Here is a 19,516-nt window from a genome sequence, read left to right on the forward strand (position 1 = left end):
ACCAGGCTGGCTTTGAACCTGTGATTGATTAGCATAGCAGTGCTGCTCTCCTCGCCTCCCAGAGCTGGGATTAAAGGCATGTGTTATTACTACTTACCCAGCCCAAACTACTACATTTAATCACTGCTCTTAAACTTCTAGTTCTTTTATATGTTTGAGTGGAAATTATAGTAAGGAATGTTCTGTTATTTTTCTAGTTTTGGTTATTAACCTATTATGAAACTTCATTGCCATGAAACTTCATGGCGTTAAGCCACCAATCCAAGTTAGTCACAAATGAAGTGCACAAGAAAGAGCTTTGTATATATATGAAGTCTGATGAATAGTGAGTTTTACTGTAGAATGCCACATGGAAGTATAGAATATGCACATGATATAAACCTAGCTGAGGGAACAGATTCTATACAGCAAAGGCATAGCTCTGATGCCTGTGTGGTTGTGTTGCTGTGAAACCTCTATGTGGGTGCTGGAACCAAAGTCAGATCATTTCAAAGAACAGCAAACACTCTTATTAACCCAAGCCATTTCTCTAGCCCCCTGGTAAAGGCATGTACCTTAAAGATGAAAACAGGCTCTTAAAGTAAAAATAAACATACAGAGATTGTTTCCATTTTTATTTGATGTTTCCAAACGTAAAAAAAAGTCAAGATTCTTACAATTCTTACAACAGTTCGAATGCAACCATCTCAGATGAGACCATGCAAAGCAATTCTTGTGCACATACCCTTCTCTCCTTCACCTTTGCTGCTTCATCCCGTGTGACGACAACTGGATGGCTTGTCCTTGGTGGGAAAATGCCATTTCTTTACACCACCACCCAACAGTTCCTGCTTTTCTGCAAGTCAGTTTCTAACAGGTTACTTTGCTTTTTTCTTTTAAACATTAGGAGGCACATGGAACTGGAGAATTTAGCTGCCCCGTTTTATTCAGCGCCCACACAAATAAGCACACACAGCAGTCTCCCCGCTGCAGGCGGCTGGGCTGGTAGACATGAGCTCTACTAGATTCAATTCCTTTATATCTTGCAAGTTCTGGGTTCCAGAAGAATAATGAGGAACCCTCAGGTGAAATTTTAACAGTGAAGCTGCATTCAGTTGCATTCTGTAAATCTTTGCTATTTGCATAGACTAAAGACAGTTTGCTAAATGGCACTGAAAGAAATCCTGACCCAGGTGACATGACTTAGTCCAAATGTTTCTGACCAAAGAAATTATACAACAATATTTATAGGCTAACTTTTAAAGAGATGGTTGACATGAATACTGTACATATTTTACATATAAAATAGGTTCATGCATTATTACCTCTGAGAGTATACATACAAACCCCCAAGCACTTGTGATGGTTTATTTGCTGGAAGCAGTACTCTATACAAAACAGTCCAGTTTCTCTGTTGTGTTTAGTACAGGGAGGACTTGCAGAGAATTGTGAGAAAACAAGATAGAGAATGGCAATCTGTGGGTTTCTTTAAAATATTTCTTTTGAAACACCCAGAGTACATGACCTGTACAAAGAAAAATATAAAAGGTCTGGACGATCACGCTTGGTTACACTACATAATTTAGAATGAGTACTACTGGCTGAGTTCTGCTTTGGAACCTAATGTTTTTAGTTCTGCTGCATCGGTAGCCCAAGATCTCATTATGAAAACTGTGCCAGTTTTCCTTACAGGCAAGGACCCTTGTCAGCAGCAGCATTACAGTTCAAAGGTTAACAAGTGACAGAACAAATGTCTTCACTGTCTTAAGCTTGCCAGTTAAGAGTATTTACAAAAGGTTAATAATGGCTAAAGATCTTTTCCTCTTCTCCCCCTTCACTTCCTCCATGAAGTCATGGTACTTTTTCATGGGATGGCCAATTTTGAGTGAGCACAAAGATGGAGGTACAATAATTCTTGGCTCGAATCTTCTAGTTCCCCCACAGTTAACTCACCTGACACGTCACTTACTGACACTCAAGACAGTGTCTTAGGCCTAGAACAGCTGAACAGAACAGCCATTTAGTGTGAAAGTTGTCACTGACCGGCATCCAAGGTTAGTCTAGTCCAGTGGTGAACAATGTCTCTAAATCAGAAACTGAAAATATAAAGAGCACTCGCCCTTGAGGGAAATGTGGCCCCTAACAGTCTATGTCAAAGAAGGGAAATAGCAGCTGAGCGTGCTAAATAGATTTCTATAACCACAGTTTCAGGATGAGCTATGCCGAGCCACATGTAGCTGACAGTTTTCCCAAAAAACGGCACACTTTCTTATATCATCACTATGGCAGAGGGGAACGGGCCCTAGTACATGGACTGTGACATAATTCTGCCTGTGAACAAATTCTCAAATAGGGAGCTGAAGTGCTTTGTCAAAGGCTACTGGCCCATACAAACACAGCCCAAATCGGCAGTTTACAAAGGGAGAATACGACTCTCTTTAAGTTTTGGGGTGGATAGATTTCTTTACCAAGAATTTTTCATTAATTCCCAACAAAGATTTGGTGTCTATTTTGATACTGTAAGAAAAAAAATTAGGGCAAAAAATATACCCAATAACCAGTTGATCTGTCAAACCATAGAATGTTAAGTGGACAAAAGTGAAAATGTTAAAAAGGTTATAAAAATGAAAACCAAAGGAATGGGGTACAATGAAGGCTTTAAAAAAAAATTCCACATGGCTTTGGCATCTTAAAATATTTTTGCTATTTTGTTATTTATTTTAAAAGACTTGAAAGCAGATGAAATACATGCAAATTATTTGAAATCCCTGCATAGCAAATACAGAGTTTGCCAGCAGCAGTCAGATGTGTTAGAAGAAAGTGAAAGAGCCTCTCCTTGTGACATGTGCATCACATGATGGGGGAGGGGCCCCAACCCTCTATCTTATACTGGAGGGCACCCCAGAGGGCGGTGCAGCAGTCACAAACAAGGCGTTGTTATCTGGGAGGGAAGGGACTGAGGAATTTCCATTGGTCGGAGAGCACCCCAGCTTTAGTTTTTCCAGGTACTCTGCATGGACAGGCTTATGACACTGAAGAACCTTGATTGCATCTTCTACTTTGAACCACTCTCTCTTCCTTCCTAGAGAACAGTACAGCAGCAGTCACTGTCAGGTCAGTTTAAGAAGGCATACCCTACTAATATACAAGATTCCCTTTCTTTCCCCCCAAACAATGAGTTTTTTTACTTCCTAAATGACTTAATTTAATAATATGGTAGGGAAAAATCATAAGGTAATTCAAAAGTAGAACTACATATTCACCTTCCCCTCTCAAAACAGTAACCAAAAAATCAGTTAAGAAGGAATGACAGAAGGTGGGAGGGACCAGAAGGAGTGACAGACGGTAGGAGGGACCGAGTAAAGGAACAGAAACTCACCTATATTTACGGAGTCTTCCCAGTCTTCCAATATTTCAGTGACGGTCAGAACATAAACATATGTTCTGTGCTTCCGGTCTTGATTCTGCTTGAATAGAGAAAAAAAGCATTTTAATTCAGGGCTCTGGCCCAGTGACCAGCACGGCTATTTCCAGTGTGACGGTGCATACATAGTGTAGCAATGCAGACAGAAGTGTGTATATATAAAACAAACATCTCAAAATTGGCATTGGCAGGATGGCTCAGCACAGAAAAGCTGAGTTGGATCTGAGTTGGATCTTGGGAACCTACAGTGGAGGAAAATCATTCCCAAAAGCTGTTTTCTAGCCTCTACACGTGTGCATACATGAGCACAGGCATGCGCGCGCACGCGCACACACACACACACACACACACACACACACACACACACACACAATTTTGCACTGAAGATGGTAGGCATAGTAGTTCACAGCTGAAATCAGAACCTGGAGGACCAAGGCAGGAAAGATTCAGTTTCAAGGCTGTCCGGACTACCTACCTAGCAAGTTCTAAGCCAGCTGAGGTCAGATTTACGATCCTTGTCTCAAGACCAAAGACACTAGTCTGGGTATGCTGGTGCACCCCAGAAACCTCAGCATTTAGAAGCTGAGACATCCTGCATTACAATGATGTATCTCAAAATCTGAAACGGGAGGTCCAACACTGCCAAATGGGAAATTGCTAAAAACATGTCACGTGCTGTGATACTCTAAAGGGAAAAACTACTGGCTGCCATTTCCTGTCAAATAGTGTGTTGTCTCCTTAACCAGTTAAGTTTTAGTTATGATATTTCTTTACACACTGACCATAGTGACAAAGGTGTAATTATTACACATTATCACAGAAAAATTGGCATTTCTCACTTTAACCAGAAGATGGTGCTATGTAACCACAGATAGGCATTTTGTGTAATATTTTAAGAACTATATTTCTAAATTTTTTATCTTATGTGCCTGCATATGCCTGAGTTGAGGGTCAGGTCCCCCGGAACTGGAATTACAGTTGTGGACATGGGTGCTGGGAGTTCTTCCTCTGGAAGAACAACCTGCACTCTTTGAATACTCTTACCACTGAGCCGTCATCTCCAACCACAGGAACTGGGGACTCATCAACTCCCAAGTAACACATACTTGAATTCCTAAAGGCTTAGCTCCTGGTTCTATCACGAAAGACTGAGCTAACACTTGCATTTTGATAAGGGAAGACCCCATACTTCTGCACACCACACTGACTAGAGATTCACTGACGTCTGAACCCAGCCTCTCTCTTTCCACCATCCCCTTGCTGAGAATTCCATCCTGCCTCGTTAGTGAGAGATCACACAAATGAGGTTTATTTTAGCATTTATTCCTTGTACCTGAGTTTTCCATGGTCCTTCAAGTTTGTTGTTCAGTGTCACATGCTGAACTGGACAGAATCCAGTCGCCCCCAGATCTTAAGACCTAGATCTCAGACTGCTGAAGATGCTGCCGATGCCTATGTGGCCAATCTTTGTGTCAGCTCTACTCTACGGTCAGACATGGGTAACTACCCAACCTCCCCCAGTGCTCACCACGACCTGCCTGCTGGTCGTTTTAGAGGAACCTGGTTCAGGCTGCTGTTAGGAAAGAATCAGGAATCAGGAATCCAAGTGAGGGCTATTTTGTAACTCACCTCAAATATTCCCAGGAGTCTGCCTAATTTTCCTTTGACTCCAGCCTATTAAAAAAAAGTCGGTAAGTAAAATACTTATCTTCATAATGATTCATTATAAGCTATGTTTTGTTTCAACTTTTGAATCTAAATAGTTCAGGCTTTCCCTAGCAAGTTAGCTGCCTAATTGTACAGTTTCTTGGCCATACCAAGACTCACCGTGGCCTATGAATAGAATAATGGCTCAATTCACACACAAATCCTAATTACCTGGATTGATTAGATGACTTTCATTTAAAAAGAAATGACATGGGTGATAAAAAATGTTCTTATCAAAATGAAGGAAAACAATTTTCTGTATGAACTAACAGAGCCCCCCCCTTTGTCAATTTTTATGAGCACTTTGCTGCATAGACATCCTTAGGCCAGAAGAGGGCATCAGATCCCCTTATAGATGGTTGTGAATCACCATGGGGCGGCTGGGAATTAAAACTCAGAACCTCTGGAGAACAGCTGAGCCATCTCTCCAGCCTAACCCTCCCCCTTCTTGCAAACCTGCCTTCTTTTCCAGGCAAGAGCTACAGTTCTCTAGCCACCATTCAAAGGGTCCTGATTCCTCACCCCGTTACTATAGCAACAGCAGTAAAGGCAGTGCTTCCTGTAGGTGAAGCTGGGAAGCATTTCCCCCAGGAAGCCCATCTCCCAAGACTGAAACCTTCCCGAATGTACCCCGAAGCCCAGTGACAGAGTATATCATATACTACACACTTCTACCTTACATGGTCTCGCCTGAGTGTAAAGCCAAGTTCCAATCCTTGAGGGAAGGGACAAGCAGGCCACTTGAGATTTTGTGCATGAATGAAGGTGTGACACCTTTTATTATTGAATTTTAAGGCAGTTTGAATGTAATCTAGACAATCCTTATAAACATTGCAGAAGATAACAGAACACTTCTGTCAACTGCCTGCTTGCATTTTCTCAGGATTACCTGGCAAAAAGCCAGAAGACCCTCGTGTAAAACCCCTCAAGACAGCCTTCATCTCACCTCTTCATACACCTCCCTCACAGCAGCACCGCCAGGCTCCTCCTCCGGCTCCATCCCTCCTCCTGGGACAATCCATTGGTCTGGGTACCGACTGCTACTCACCAGCAGCACCTGTAAGACCCACAATAGCCACGGACTTAGGCACTAAGACATAGATAGCATTTTCATGGCTGTTGCTGGACTCTGGATTAATCCACTCTGAAATCTCACTGAAATTATTAAGGGCACACATCAACAAGATACAGACTCACATCACTAAACCATCCTACCTCCGCAGACTCATTTATATTGGGGTGTGGGTCAGTGAGACAGTGTCTCACTGTGTGACTTTGGCTAGCCTGGAACTCTGGCCCCTCTGGGATTATTTAAACTACCAGATTGAAGAAGTGCAGTTTTCGATGGGCAGTGGTGGCGCATGCCTTTAATCCCAGCACTTGGGAGGTAGAGGCAGGCAGATTTCTGAGTTCCAGGACAGCCAGGGCTTCAGTTACTCTTGAGCTATATATAGAATCTTTTCTCTTCAAATTAAAGACACAAGGCCACAGGCAGGCCACCCTGTTCACCCATGATCTAAGAGTTCGTGAAGACCAGTGCTGTGAGAAAGAAGTAGGGAAATGTGCGAACAAACCCTAGCTGAGCAGAGTGTGAAGCTCACAGTTAGGTGGGAAGAGGTGCCTGCATATTCCAAAACCATTTGATTGAGCCAGTCAGATAAGCAGCTGCTAACTTGTGTCTAGAACAAGGGCAAACTACAGCGCACTAGTTTTGAACAGCCCAAGCTAAAAAGGAAAACAACAAAACAAAACAAAACAAAAAAAAGGTTCTTTTTTCTCGTCCTTTGTTTTTGGAAATGGGATCTTGCTGTATAGCCTAGGCTATGGAATTTGAGATGTAGCTAGCACAGGCTATGCATGCTTGAACATACTCCTCTGGTTCTTAAAAGCCAGGGATTCTATAGAAGATACCAGGTGGTTTTTATGTTTTAAATTATATAATATTCAGAGCTCATAAATAAAACTTTATTAAGAAGTAGACACCATCACTCACTTTTGCATTTTGTCTGGTGCTTTTATGGGGCTGTGACAGAATTACTGAAAATAGATCAGATGAGCTGCAAAGCCTGAAATAGTCACCTGACCTTTCACAGGAGAAACTTATAGACCCATGATCAAGAAGAGCATTAAGCCCAAAGTATTAAAAACCAAAACAAACACCACCATCACCACCACCACCACCAAGCCCACTCTCACCATAAACATGGATCCAACATGCTAACCTAATAGCACTGAGGTACCACTGTAGTCACTGTTCAAGTGAGAAACTGAAATGCATTCAATTCAAGTATTAGAAAGGCTGAAACAAACCAAACACTCACGAAGGTAGCACATGTCTTACTTAACTATACTGAACAGAACTGCTGCAGAATTACTGCAGCATGCTGCCTTCGAATACATGTCAACAGTCTTCCCGTGGACTGGGAACACACCACATTTATAGCTTATTTGATGGTACTTGGGATCAAACCCAAGGCCTTGGACATGCTAGGTATCCTAGTCGGCTTCCCATTGCTCTGATAAAACACTGGTCCAAACCAACGTGGGGTAGGGAGCAAAGGGTTTATTTATTTGGTTTATACTTCCAAGTCACCATCCATTACTGAGAGAAGTCAGGGCAGACACTGAGGAGGACAGCATGGAGCACTGTGACTCACTGGCTTATGCTCACCGAGCTTATATAACCCAGACCCACTTGCCTAGGGATAGTGCCACCCACAGTGGGCTGAGCCTGCCCTCCCACTTCACTCGGTCAAGACAATCTCTTACAAATATAGCCTCAGACCAATCTGATCTACAGTTACTCAACGGAGGTTCCCTCTTCTCAGGGAAATCTGTTGTGTCAAGGTGACAACATAAACTTATCAAGCAGCACAGCAGGCAACCACTCTAAAATTGAGCTACATCCTCATCTCCCCTCCCCACAAGGGGGTGGGGAGAGATTAATCCCCAATGTGGATACTACATCTTTTTGACAATGATAGTACCAATTCTGTTTTTCCCCCTTCTGCTAGAAACACAGGGAAAAGGATGTTGTGTTTGTGTGTCTACATGCATGAGTGTGCATGGGTAGATGTCTTGTGTCTTCTATGACTCCCTACAGCTCTCACTGAACCTGGTCCTCACCGTTTTGGCTAGGTTGACCCACAAGCTCCTGGGACCTGCCTGTTCTGCACCACTTTACATACTCCTGAGTGTTATGTGTCACCATGTCTAGCTTTTCATGCGGCTGCTAAGGATTCAACCTTCTCCAGATGGGAAGCTTCAGTCGACCAAAGTGATTCAACAGTTCCTCTAATCTGCTGTCCTTGCCGTCCTGGGCCTAACTGAAAACTACGGTGCTGCCCACATCACTGCTTTAAGCATGGCGAGACAGTGGCCAATCCAGGGAAACACTGAGCCAGCATAATGGTTGGCAGGGCATTAGCTGAAGCACCTGTGGCTGCTTTGAGGGCAACAGCATCATGTCCAAATAGAGCTGTAAATAAAAAGCTTAATATCTGCAAATAGGGTCTACGTTCATAATTAGAAATGAAGGAGCAGGCATTAGGCAGAGCTAACAATGTTAGCAGACATGAGTCTGAACTTGAAGCACACAGACTGGAGAATATCGTTCCTTGTTCGTGCTAAGATCTTCTCTGTGAGGAAACCACTTATCTGGCAGGCCTAATATTTGATGGCCACTGGGGACTCCATGCTCTCCTGCATGCGGAGTTGAGTCAGCTCAGTACCAACTACTGCTGGCTTTCTAACTCTGAGAATGAAAATAGGATGGCAGAAAATATTTGTTTATTTAATTGTTGCTGTCTTCAGACACACCGGAAGAGGGAGTCAGATCTCGTTACGGATGGTTGTGAGCCACCATGTGGTTGCTGGGATTTGAACTCAGGACCTTCTGAAGAGCAGTCGGGTGCTCTTATCTGCTGAGCCATCTCTCCAGCCCGAAAATATTTTTAAGAAACCGTAAACACTAAAAGTAGGCTATTCATTGGTGTGCAATATAGTATTGAGAAGTTGGATACAATTTAAATCCAGAATTCTGAAGAGTAGGACTCTTTTATGTTCCAATTCTACCTTAAAGAAAGCGAGGTTGCGCCAGGCAGTGGTGGTGCACGCCTTCGATCCCAGCACTCGGGAGGCAGAGGCAGGGAGATCTGAGTTCGAGGCCAGCCTGGAGAAAGAGAGAGAGAGAGAGAGAGAGAGAGAGAAAGAGAGAGAGAGAGAGACAAGAAGAAGAAGAAGGAGGAGGAGGAGAGGAGAGGTTGCAAACCCCACTTCAATAACACTGTTGTTACCCAAAAGGAGGCTCACTGGGACACGTAACTCATACCCAGACTGGCAAATGGACTTATAAATGGCTTTAAAGCACACCCCATATGCCCTGCAGTGTAAGCAACAACCCCTGGCTCTGACCTGGTTACTAGCCTCTTGTTCTAGTCAGTTAAGAGGTGACCTGGTATTATTGGCTAGATAAAACTTTTACTCCAAGCCAGGCGTGGTGGCGCACGCCTTTAATCCCAGCACTTGGGAGGCAGAGGCAGGCGGATTTCTGAGTTCGAGGCCAGCCTGGTCTACAAAGTGAGTTCCAGGACAGCCAGGGCTACACAGAGAAACCCTGTCTCGAAAAACAAAAAAACAAAAAAAAACCTTTTACTCCATAATCCTGTGCTAAGTGACTTCCTTGTGCTTTCATAATGGGTTAGGACAGTGCTCACAGATGGCCAGCGACTCATTTAGTGACGTCGTCTCAAAACCATTGGTATTCAGCACTAAAAACTAAAATCGGCATCAGGAATCTAGGATGATGAGCGTTCATTCCCCGGATTCTCACTCATATTCATCCCGACCCCAGACTCAGTCCCTTCTTCTCTGCACCCCGTTTCAGCTGAGACAGGCTCTCCTGTAGAACTGGCTGGCCTCAAACCCATTATCTCGCTAAGGATGACCTTGAACTGCAGGTCCTCCTGCTTCGGCCTCAAGAGCTGGGATCACAGGTGTGCTCCACGGCACGGCGCCCACCTTTGGGAAGGCAGATCTGCAATCTAGTACATGCCATGCAATGCTTCCTCATCCACAACTCTACGCCCTTGGTCTGCCGCTTCCACGCTGTGCTGAACCCTGGGACTAACTAACTTTCTGACCTTTCCAGGTTTACTGAGCACCAGGGACGAACATGTGAACAGCTGCCTCTGGTGGTGCGCAGCTACTTAGGAAACAAATTCAAAACCCTGTACCTCAAGTCCAGTCATATTTTAGGTGCTCATTTCAAGTGCCACAGAGCAGACTACCGAGATCTACAGCACTTCAGAGGAGGTGAAAGGTGTAACTTGGTTATCCAAGTACTCCACACAAAAGGTCACCGCTCAGACTAAGCCCATGCAGCCCCGCTTTCCAACTCCCCACCCTCAGGGGGTTAGAGCATAATCCTCCATCTCCTGTCATGGCAATAAAATCTAATGTGAGGAGGAACGCTGTGGAGGAAGGATCGCTAAGCTCACCCTTACTCTCATTCTCTTACAGGTGCAGGCAACTACGGCAAACCACCAGCCTCGCCAGGCTAAGAGATGACGTGAACCCCATGGCGGAGACAGACACTAGTTAAACTATTATTAAGCTCTCATCTACTCACCCTGAATATTCCATCAAGTTGGAATGAGGACACAGCCACCTTTTAGAGGGAAGGGCAAGGGTGACTAAAGAGCAAGAGGCCTGTGTAGTGACACATACTTACAGTCCCAGCACTTAGGAGGTAGAGGCAGTTTCAAGATTTTTGAAGTCAACATGGACTGGGTGAAGCCCTATGTCAAAAGAATCAAACACCAAAAATACTGGTGTAGAGGGCTGGAGAGACGGCTCAGTGGTGAAGGGTGCTGAATGCTCTTCCAGAGGACCCGGGTTCAAATCCCCAGGCCCACATGGTACCTCACAACTTGTCTACAATGCCAGTTTAAGGTGACCCAAACCCTCTTCTGGCCTCCCTGGGTAACAGGGATAGACATGGCACACAAACTTTTTTTTTTCCAGACAGGGTTTCTCTGTGTAGCTCTGGCTGTTCTGGAACTCACTCTGTAGAGCAGGCTGGCCTTGAACTCAGAAATCTGCTTGCCTCTGCCTCCCGAGTGCCGGTATTAAAGGCGTGTGCCACCACAACTGGTACTCACAAACACTTAAAAAAAAATTTTTTTTTTGGGTAAAGCCTACTGAGTGCTGTTCTTCCAAACAAAAAATTACTAAGGTATATTTATAAAGGAGTCATTTATCTTTTTCCAGTTAAGAGTTCAAGCCAAGAAAGAGGGGAGTGGTGGCCCAGGTTACAATCACAGATACTCTGGAGGGAGGCAGAAGGCCACAAAGTCAAGGCCTGTCTAAGTTACAGAGTTAGTACAAGGCCACCTTGGGCAATTTTTAGTGAGGGTTCTGTTGTTTTGTTCCTTGTTTCTGCTTGTTTTTGAGATTTACCTATTATGTACAGTGTCCTGCCTGCAGGTATGCCTGCAGGCCAGAAGAGGGCACCAGATCACATTATAGATGGTCATGAGCCACCATGTGTTGTTGAATTGAACTCAGGACCTCTTTAAAAATACCTAGTGCTCTTAACCTCGAAGGCACCTTAACCTCTGAATCACTGAGGCCTTAGTGAGATCTTGAATCACAAAGGCAATGTGTGAAGTATAACTCCTGCCTGGCCTTCCCAAGACCTGAGTTCAAGCCCCAGCATGAGGGCCGTGGTAACAGTAGGACTCCAACCTGCAGTCTTTTTCACTGAAGTGAGTGCACTGCCGGGAGCCACAGGTGGTGCAGCACTGAATTCATTTTCTGAGATAAGGTCTCAGGGTGTAGACCAAACTAGCCTGGAGCCTTATTTAGACCAAGCTGGCCTTGAACTTATGACCTTATGCACAACCGTAAAAGTTAGGTAAACCAGGGTCTTACGCCTTTAATCCCAGCACTTGGGAGGCAGAGGCAGGCGGATTTCTGAGTTCAAGGCCAGCCTGCTCTACAGAGTGAGTTCCAGGACAGCCAGGGCTACACAGAGAAACCGTGTCTCAGAAAAAGCGAAAACAAGTTAAGCCAGGGGAAGGTTAATATAATTCAGTGTACCCTTCAAATATGAACTCAGAGCCCAGCTTCTACCTTCCCTTCTTCCATTACGAGTGAGAGTCTTTCACAAATCCCGCTTTCCCAGTGCTGGGCTTACACATGCTAAGTAAGGACTGCTGGGCTATATACATCCCCACCTTTAAAACAAACTAAGATTGATGCCAGACTTGATGGCTCCTGAGTGTAATCCCAGCACTGCAGAAAACAGGCGGCCTGGGCTATGGGGAGATGCTATCAACAAGCAAGAAAAGGGGGCTGGAGAGATGGCTCAGTTAAGAGCACTGACTGCTCTTCCAGAGGTCCTGAGTTCAATTCCCAGCAACTGCATGGTGGTTTACAACCATCTGTAATGGGATCTAGTGTCCTCTTCTGGTGTGTCTGAAGAGTGTGACAGTGTACTCATATAAATAATCTTAAAAAAAAAAGAGAAAGAAAAGAAAGAAAAAGAAAAAACCCCACCCGACTTTGGGTCATTGAAATGGCTCAGCTGGACAGGTCACTTGCTGACAAGCCTGAGTACCCGAGGCTGGTACCCACGTGGTAGAAGGAAAGAAAGGGATTCTACAAGTTGTCCGCTGACCTCCATAGCATCTTCTCCTGTCCATATACATATATGCAAGTAAGAATTTTAAAGTGGGGACTTGATTCAGTTGGGTGAGAGAGCAGGTGTCACTGTTTCCATGGGAACCTTGGGATACTGGTACTCACCAGGTGGGAGTTCATCTTGTTTCATTATGCCTTTGTTTTAAACTCTAGGTTGGTAGGTAAATTAGACTATGAATAACTTCTGCACATGCAGAATCTAAAATCAAGTCAACACAATTTATTTTGTGTGTGTGTGTGTGTGTGTGTGTGTGTGTGTGTGGTGAGGTGAGGAGGGATGGGGGTTTGGGGAGGTGGCTGGGTGGCGGGGATGAAGCCATTTACCTAGTCACAACAGCAAACACTTCCTTGCAATTATACTGCCTTCAGAAACTGGACAGCTGACCCCAAGCTCCCTCCATGAACACTAAAGACTCTCCCCAGAGAAACCTATTAAACACCCCAAAGCAGACAAATAGGATCTACTGGGTGTACAACACAGTCAACATGCTAGCTGATACACACATGGGATTACTGAAGCTACGAAGCAGCACCATCACAGAACTCTTCCAGTCGCAAGAGGCTGACAGAAAGAAAGCCAAGTAGGCATTCAATCTTCCAGGTAGGCCCTGGCTGACTCCAACGCTGGAGAATTATCCCGAAATCACCCTCTGACAAAGCATACAAAGGCTAGCTAGACACGTGCTCTTCCTAGAAGAAGCTGGCTGCTTCAATGGCCTGAGAGGTTCTCCTTCAGGTCTGGGGGAGCCACAGTCACAGGTGAAGTGGCTCATCTCATCTCATTTAGGCTCAATGTTCCTAAAAGGTGTGCCTTGAGCTGGGGGGCGCCGCTCAGCGGTAGAGCGCCTGCTTGCCTAACACACACAAGCTCTGACACAGGAAAGAAAACCCATGTGGTTATTGTAAGTGGTCTCCATTTGAATGCCTGCCTCATCTGTTCAGTGACTTAAATCTCTTGGTCAAACATGTCAATACCTATGGACCGGGCGACTGCCGGAGGTTAAATGACAACTGACCCCCACCCCCTGTAAATAACGGCAGGGTTTTTTTTTTTTTTTTTTATTGCACTAGAATCCCTGACTGGGGCTGATACTCTTCCCGGCTCTGGTTTTAGTTTTGCCTTTTGAGGAGCCTTCATTTTCACCAGGCCTTACTTTTGCTGGATTTGGACTTTCTCAAGCTATCAAGCTCTACAGCAGGCTAGCCCGGAGGGAGGCTAGACGCTTCATTAGAACCACCGATCCAGACAGAACTGGTGTTACTCTCAGATTTTTCGAGACAGGGTTTCTCTGTGTAGCCCTGGCTGGCCTCGAACTCAGAGATCTGCCTGCCTCTGCCTCCGCCTCTCAAGTGCTGGGATTGAAGGTGCGCACCTGGATTCAACCCAGGATGGAGTTGCTTGATTCTATGTCCCACTTTGCTCTCAAATCCCCCTCAAAAATCTAAAATTGAAATGTCCTTCCTGTCTTGCCTGGTGTGTGACCTCTGAGGTGCTGTTTTCCCTGGAGGCTTTGTGTGTGGTAGGCAAGCAAGCATTCCACCACCGAGCTATTCTCTACCCAAGGTTCTCATGTTTTAAAAAAAAGAAAAAAAATGAATTCCCTTTTCTCTGCCATCCCAAGCTGCTCTTTTCTTGCAGACCACAGGGTGCTTGGTGCCTCCTTTCCCATTTACTGAAGTTCCAAGTGACACACACTGGGCTCCTAAACCAAAGCACACAGAAGAAAGCACTCCAGGCCTCCGTTATTTCCTCCTGTTTCATCTAATCTTCCATACTACAGAGTATGTTCCTTGCCAGCTCAAACTATCTTTACATCCACTATTCAAATACGTATGCAAATATATTCAACGGAAGCCATTTCTGGCTACCTACTCACCACGTCACCGTCTTTCCTTTGCCTATGGAAGCAGTGTACCAGCTACTCTTGGACATAAACCAGTGGGCTGGTCTGGAGGCTCAAAGCCACACTGAAGGTGACGGGCCTCCACAGGAAAAAGCTGGGGAGGCTGCTCAGATACACTGAAGACTTAAAAACAAGAGAAGTCCAGTCCTGCGTGTTCTGTGACCTTGAGACAAGTTACTTCTGTACCCTAATTTACATGCCCTGTCACTCTGTAGACCAGGCTGGCCTTGAACTCAGAGATCAGACCCCCATTGCCTCCCACATGCTGGCATTCAAGGCGTGCACCAGTATGAACCACTACTATGAGAAAAACCTGTTCTCAGTGGGCATCAAGGCTCACGCCTATAATCCCGGCACTCAGGTGAGCCAACCAATGGGGGCTCTCTGTAGCCTTTTAGGATCAGACAGTAATTAACTCTTTATTTGAAGTTACCCTCATCCTTAAAACATACATTTAAATGTTCTAACCAGGACCTACAACTCCTTAACCCAATAGATAAGCACTTTTTACCCATTAGCTGGAAGGGTGGGACAAGCAGCTTTGGTCTATCCTTGGATGGCTCGTAATATCATTTCAACAGGGAAAGCCCATCTGTAGCTTTCCTAGACATCTTACTGTGTTGCTAAGAGTCTATTCTGTAATTATCACATAATAGAAAGAGCCTCAACTGTACACAACCACAGAAGTAAAATTTCCGAAGAGCCAAACCAGATGCTGAAAGTTGGCTGTGTGCTGGGGAGAATTCCAGCGTCTTCCCTCTGAGCATATCCCCTAACAAGTTGATTCACCGGGTTCCCCCAGCCTACAGGCTCCAAGAGCCAGCACTTTATATAATGGGTTTCTCTAATACTCTCCAAGCCTTGCTCATCTCACTGTATTTAAAAATACTGGTCTCATTTTGAAAACAGGCTGTAGCAATTATTTTACAGCAACTTCCTGGAGAGAGAGGAGCCCAGGATTGAACCCAGGCTCCCCTGTTGGAGGCAAGCTCTCGGCCATGGTGCTATCTCCTTTAGCACCGCTTCCAGCAGAAACAATTTCCAAGCACTCACACACACACCAATCCACCTATCTGCTTAAAGTCATTTATGTGGAGCTTTTTTTGTCAAGACTGCCTTGCCAGACACACAATTTAGATCACTTTGATTTCTCCTATCCCCATAGCTTCACCTAGGGACACACACAGATACATCCCACCCCCAAACAACCCCCTCCCGCCAACACACACACAAAATGGGGCCTGAATTTCCAACTGTGTATTATGGTACAATCTCAAAGGTAACTTAAAAGGCTTTGAAGTTTAGCCTCACAAAACACGGAGCATCCAACTGCTGAGCAGAGGCCCTTTACCAAGAGGCCGGCTTTCTGGGGTAGGAACTACATCCCTAACTATGACTGCTACCTAATTCTGTCATCTGGACAAAGCATTTCTGCTCAAAGCCGTCTTCTCACCTATAAAACAGGGCCGACCAGTACTACCTCCAAGTGCTAAAAGGATTAAATGTAACACTCCCCGGGCTGCACCTAACTCATTGTAAACGCTCAGTTAAAAATCCGATAGAGCAGTGAACAGGTCAGACTGGATCCTGGGTCACTATTCGCTATTATATGTTTTTATATTTAGTTTGCCTTGCCCTAGCACGGCACCTCCTTCAAAGACTCCCCCCACCCCATGATAGACTGCATTTAAGGCTTGTTGGCCTTTTTTGTCCTTTGTGCATTTTTAAAAAGTCCTTATATTCCGTTCTCTTCTAAGTAGACCCAGCTCAAAGACCTTTCTCTAGAAGTTCCTTCGGGATTTGGGTTTAACACTTAAAAGCTTTCAAGTCAACCTTTAAAATAAGTAAATAAAAAGCAAAAGCGGTTTAAAGATCCTAACTTTCAAGCACGCGGCTATCTGTTAATCACCACTGAGTGTATGCTGTCATGCTTATCATAACTTCAGGGGCTAGCAATAAGGAAGCCATTAGATCCCATCTCCAGTTTTATGCTTGGTGCCTTCCTGGACGCGGCTACAGAAGCAGAACTCAGAACGCTAACTTTTTTCCTCTTATCAGTTCATTTTAGGCGTGGCAGCGCTACAAGATTTCCCCCAGCTACCAAGTGACTGAACTATCCAGAGCGAGACGAAAACGGAATCATTTTAAAACCGAATAGAACTGAAGTGAAATAAAATAGGCTCTCCCAGAGATTACTCCAAAGGTCCCTATCAGTCCAAAGCGGGGCGAAGGGTTGGGTAAAATCACACGCCGCTCCTTCCAGATGTCAAGTCACACCGCAGAACAGCCTTGAAAAACCAGAAGAGCGAGAGATGGCCGGGCTGAAAAGGGCAACTTTGCCTCTTCCTGGCCTATCTTGTCCCTTCTGGCGTCATTCCACTTCTCTCGCTGGCCATCTTTCGGTCGTCAGAAAAACTTTAAAAGCGGAGGCCGCTTTGCAAAAGGAGGTATCTACGTAATGAAGTCAACAGCTTGCGACCTAATGGGAGGTCTAAAAGGCAGGCTGGCGAACCCCGGAGGCCGATCTCCAGCTCCGGGCGTGGGGGTTGCCGGTGACCCGCAGGCCCGGGCGGTGCAGGGGGTGCGGGATGAAGCCCGGTCGCCAGCCTTTGTCCCCGCGCTTACCTCGTCCTCCTGCTCGCTGCGGAAGCACAGGCAGGCCGCCCTCTTCTTGAAGCCCTCGCGGTCGTACGTCCGCGTCTGGTTGGGCTTGAACTTCATCCTAGAGCCGGGCTCCTGCAGCCGCTGCTCCGGCCGCCACCGTGGGGACCCGGCCGCCGCCACCCCGCCGGGGAGTCGGGCCGAAGGAAGTCGCGATGCTCGGGCGCCGGTGGGACGGGCGGCGGCGGCGGCACGGACACGGACGGCGAGGCCGGGCGGCCGCCGGGACACGGGGCGGAACGCGGGTCACTGCAGTCCGGGCGCAGCGGTGGAAGCGCCGCCTCTGCTCCGGCGCCCGCCGCTCTCCATGGAGCCCGCCGCCGCTCGCAGCCACTCCTTGCTTGCACCCGCCGCCGCCGCCGCCGGGGGGAAGAGCGCGGCTCGTGGCTCGTGCCACGCGGAGACAGTTGGAAGCGACGGTGCAGACCGGGCAGAGACGCCGAGGATGCGCGCCGCCCCCTTCGCCCGCATTTAAGCGGGGATCCCGCGCGCGCGCGCCGGCGCGCTCCCTCCTTTGGGCGCGCTAGTGCGCCTGCGCGCCAGGACCGTTGCCGGGCGGGGGTAGGGTGGGGAGCTGGGGGCGCGGCTTCGACCAGCCGGGGGGCGGGGCTCGAGGCCTAAGTCTAGGGCTCCGCCAGCTCTGCCCTGCCCGCGGGCGAGTGCTCCAGAGGCCTTTTTTGGGGGGTGGGGTGCGCTTTGTACAAGGCCAGGGAAGGGAAGCGAGCAGAGACCTCCTCGCTCTCCGTTTTAGTGGTCTGATAGAGTTCCCTTTAGGGGCGGACCCCAGTACTGGGTCCTGGAGCCAAGGTGTCCAGAGCCATGGCAGGACTACGGAAGCATCGCTGTTAGCGTTGCTTGTGAAGGCTAAGAAGGTTAAGTTCATTGAGTTCTCTCTCTCCTCTCCCTTTCCTTCTCCCTCTCCCCCATTTCCTCTGTTTCGATGAGGGTGCTTTTATGTGCCCTTGAAGAGTCAGCTCAGGCTTTGAAGTGGACTATAGCCAGTTGTCTGTGTTGTGGCATCCCCACCTCCGCCGACCCTCCAGAGTGCATTCATGAACACTGGTTATGGCTGTTATTCTGTGTGTATCTCATTCTAAGTAAGGCCATAGCAGTAAATCAATGGGATTTTTGTTGTCTGGAAGCTTACAGTTTTAGGCACTTGGAACAACTCCCCATATTTCAGAGCTATTGAAGAGCCAAGATAGAAAGTAGGAGACCGGCGAGCAGTGGTGGTGCACGCCTTTAATCCCAGCACTTGGGAGACAGAGGCAGGCGGATTTCTGAGTTCAAGGCCAACCTGGTCTACAGAGTGAGTTCCAGGACAGCCAGGGCTATACAGAGGAAACTCTGTCTCGAAAAACCTAAAACCATAAACCAAAAAAAAAAAAAAAAAAAAAAAAGTAGGAGACCTGACATCACTGGAATTCAAGAAAACCCCTAATCCAAATCAGGTGTGGAATCCCAGGTATGTAATCCCAGCATTTGAGAGCCCAAAACAGAAGGATTCAGAATTCAAGGCCATTCCCCACCATTTAGAACTGGTGAGACCAGACTGGTCCACATGAGACCCTATTTCAAAACCCGAACTCCTAACCGACTGGAGCTTCACTTCCCACAGAACTGTTTAGACAGCCACATCCGTTTTGTTTTTCATTCCTGGAAGGCCTCTGGTGTGCCAGGCTCTGGCATCTTACAAAACCGGTCAGACCCTGCCCCTCCAGTAGAATAAGAACCTAAGAACAGAGAATTAGTGACCAATCACGGGGCGGAATATTAAATTGATTTGGGAGTAGTGGGTCCCGCAGATCTTTGACCAGAGGGGAAAGAAGCAAGCATTGAAGGCAGCTAAGGCAGCGAGGGAGGAGGAGCTGAGAAGACAAAAGAGTCAAATTCTCAGGAGCCGAGAACTGGAGTTTATGTAAAGGTCAGGGAGGGGGCAGAGCTCTTAGAAATGAAAGAAGCCAATGTGGCTGTAGAAAGGACCGGAAGCTTTATACCGCAAGCAGGGTTGTAAGGCTTCACTGAGACGCATGGTGAACACTCCTTTGATATGAGACTGTTGTGCCTGTCTTTCCCCAGAGCCTAGCAGACGCAAGTTTGGAGAATGAGTTCATGTTGAATAGGTGGTTTAAGGAAT

The 19,516-nt window shown here is 46.5% G+C and overlaps 1 protein-coding gene across 2 annotated transcripts; it reads right to left on the bottom strand.

Annotated features, from left to right (window-relative positions):
• Positions 1 to 599: 599 nt before the first annotated feature.
• Nudt4 (nudix hydrolase 4) lies at positions 600 to 17,614 on the bottom strand. 2 transcript variants are annotated; one of them, XM_085843113.1, is made up of 5 exons: positions 17,344 to 17,614; positions 6,057 to 6,167; positions 5,033 to 5,077; positions 3,359 to 3,443; positions 600 to 3,061 (listed from the first exon to the last, which is right to left on the bottom strand). In XM_085843113.1, the coding sequence occupies exons 1-5, from the start codon at positions 17,437 to 17,439 to the stop codon at positions 2,859 to 2,861; spliced, it is 540 nt and encodes a 179-aa protein (XP_085699239.1). In that variant the 5' UTR covers positions 17,440 to 17,614; the 3' UTR covers positions 600 to 2,858. The 2 variants fall into 2 exon arrangements, with proteins under 2 accessions (XP_085699239.1, XP_021030149.2); XM_021174490.3 differs by having other exon boundaries at positions 3,359 to 3,446.
• Positions 17,615 to 19,516: the final 1,902 nt, after the last annotated feature.

This window comes from Mus caroli, unplaced genomic scaffold (genome assembly GCF_978045245.1).
Source record: "Mus caroli unplaced genomic scaffold, Mus_caroli_1 scaffold_9, whole genome shotgun sequence".
Classification (NCBI taxonomy): Eukaryota; Metazoa; Chordata; class Mammalia; order Rodentia; family Muridae; genus Mus; species Mus caroli.

What these genes read in the sequence shown, in the direction of transcription:
- Nudt4 (XM_021174490.3), bottom strand. Translation starts at nt 17,439, where the DNA reads ATGAAGTTCAAGCCCAACCAGACGCGGACGTACGACCGCGAGGGCTTC. An exon ending in GCAGCGAGCAGGAGGACGAG is followed by an intron (nt 6,168 to 17,343) that starts GTAAGCGCGGGG and finishes TGGGTCTTACAG; the next exon opens with GTGCTGCTGGTGAGTAGCAG. An exon ending in GGAAGACTCCGTAAATATAG is followed by an intron (nt 3,062 to 3,358) that starts GTGAGTTTCTGT and finishes ACTGTTCTCTAG; the next exon opens with GAAGGAAGAGAGAGTGGTTC.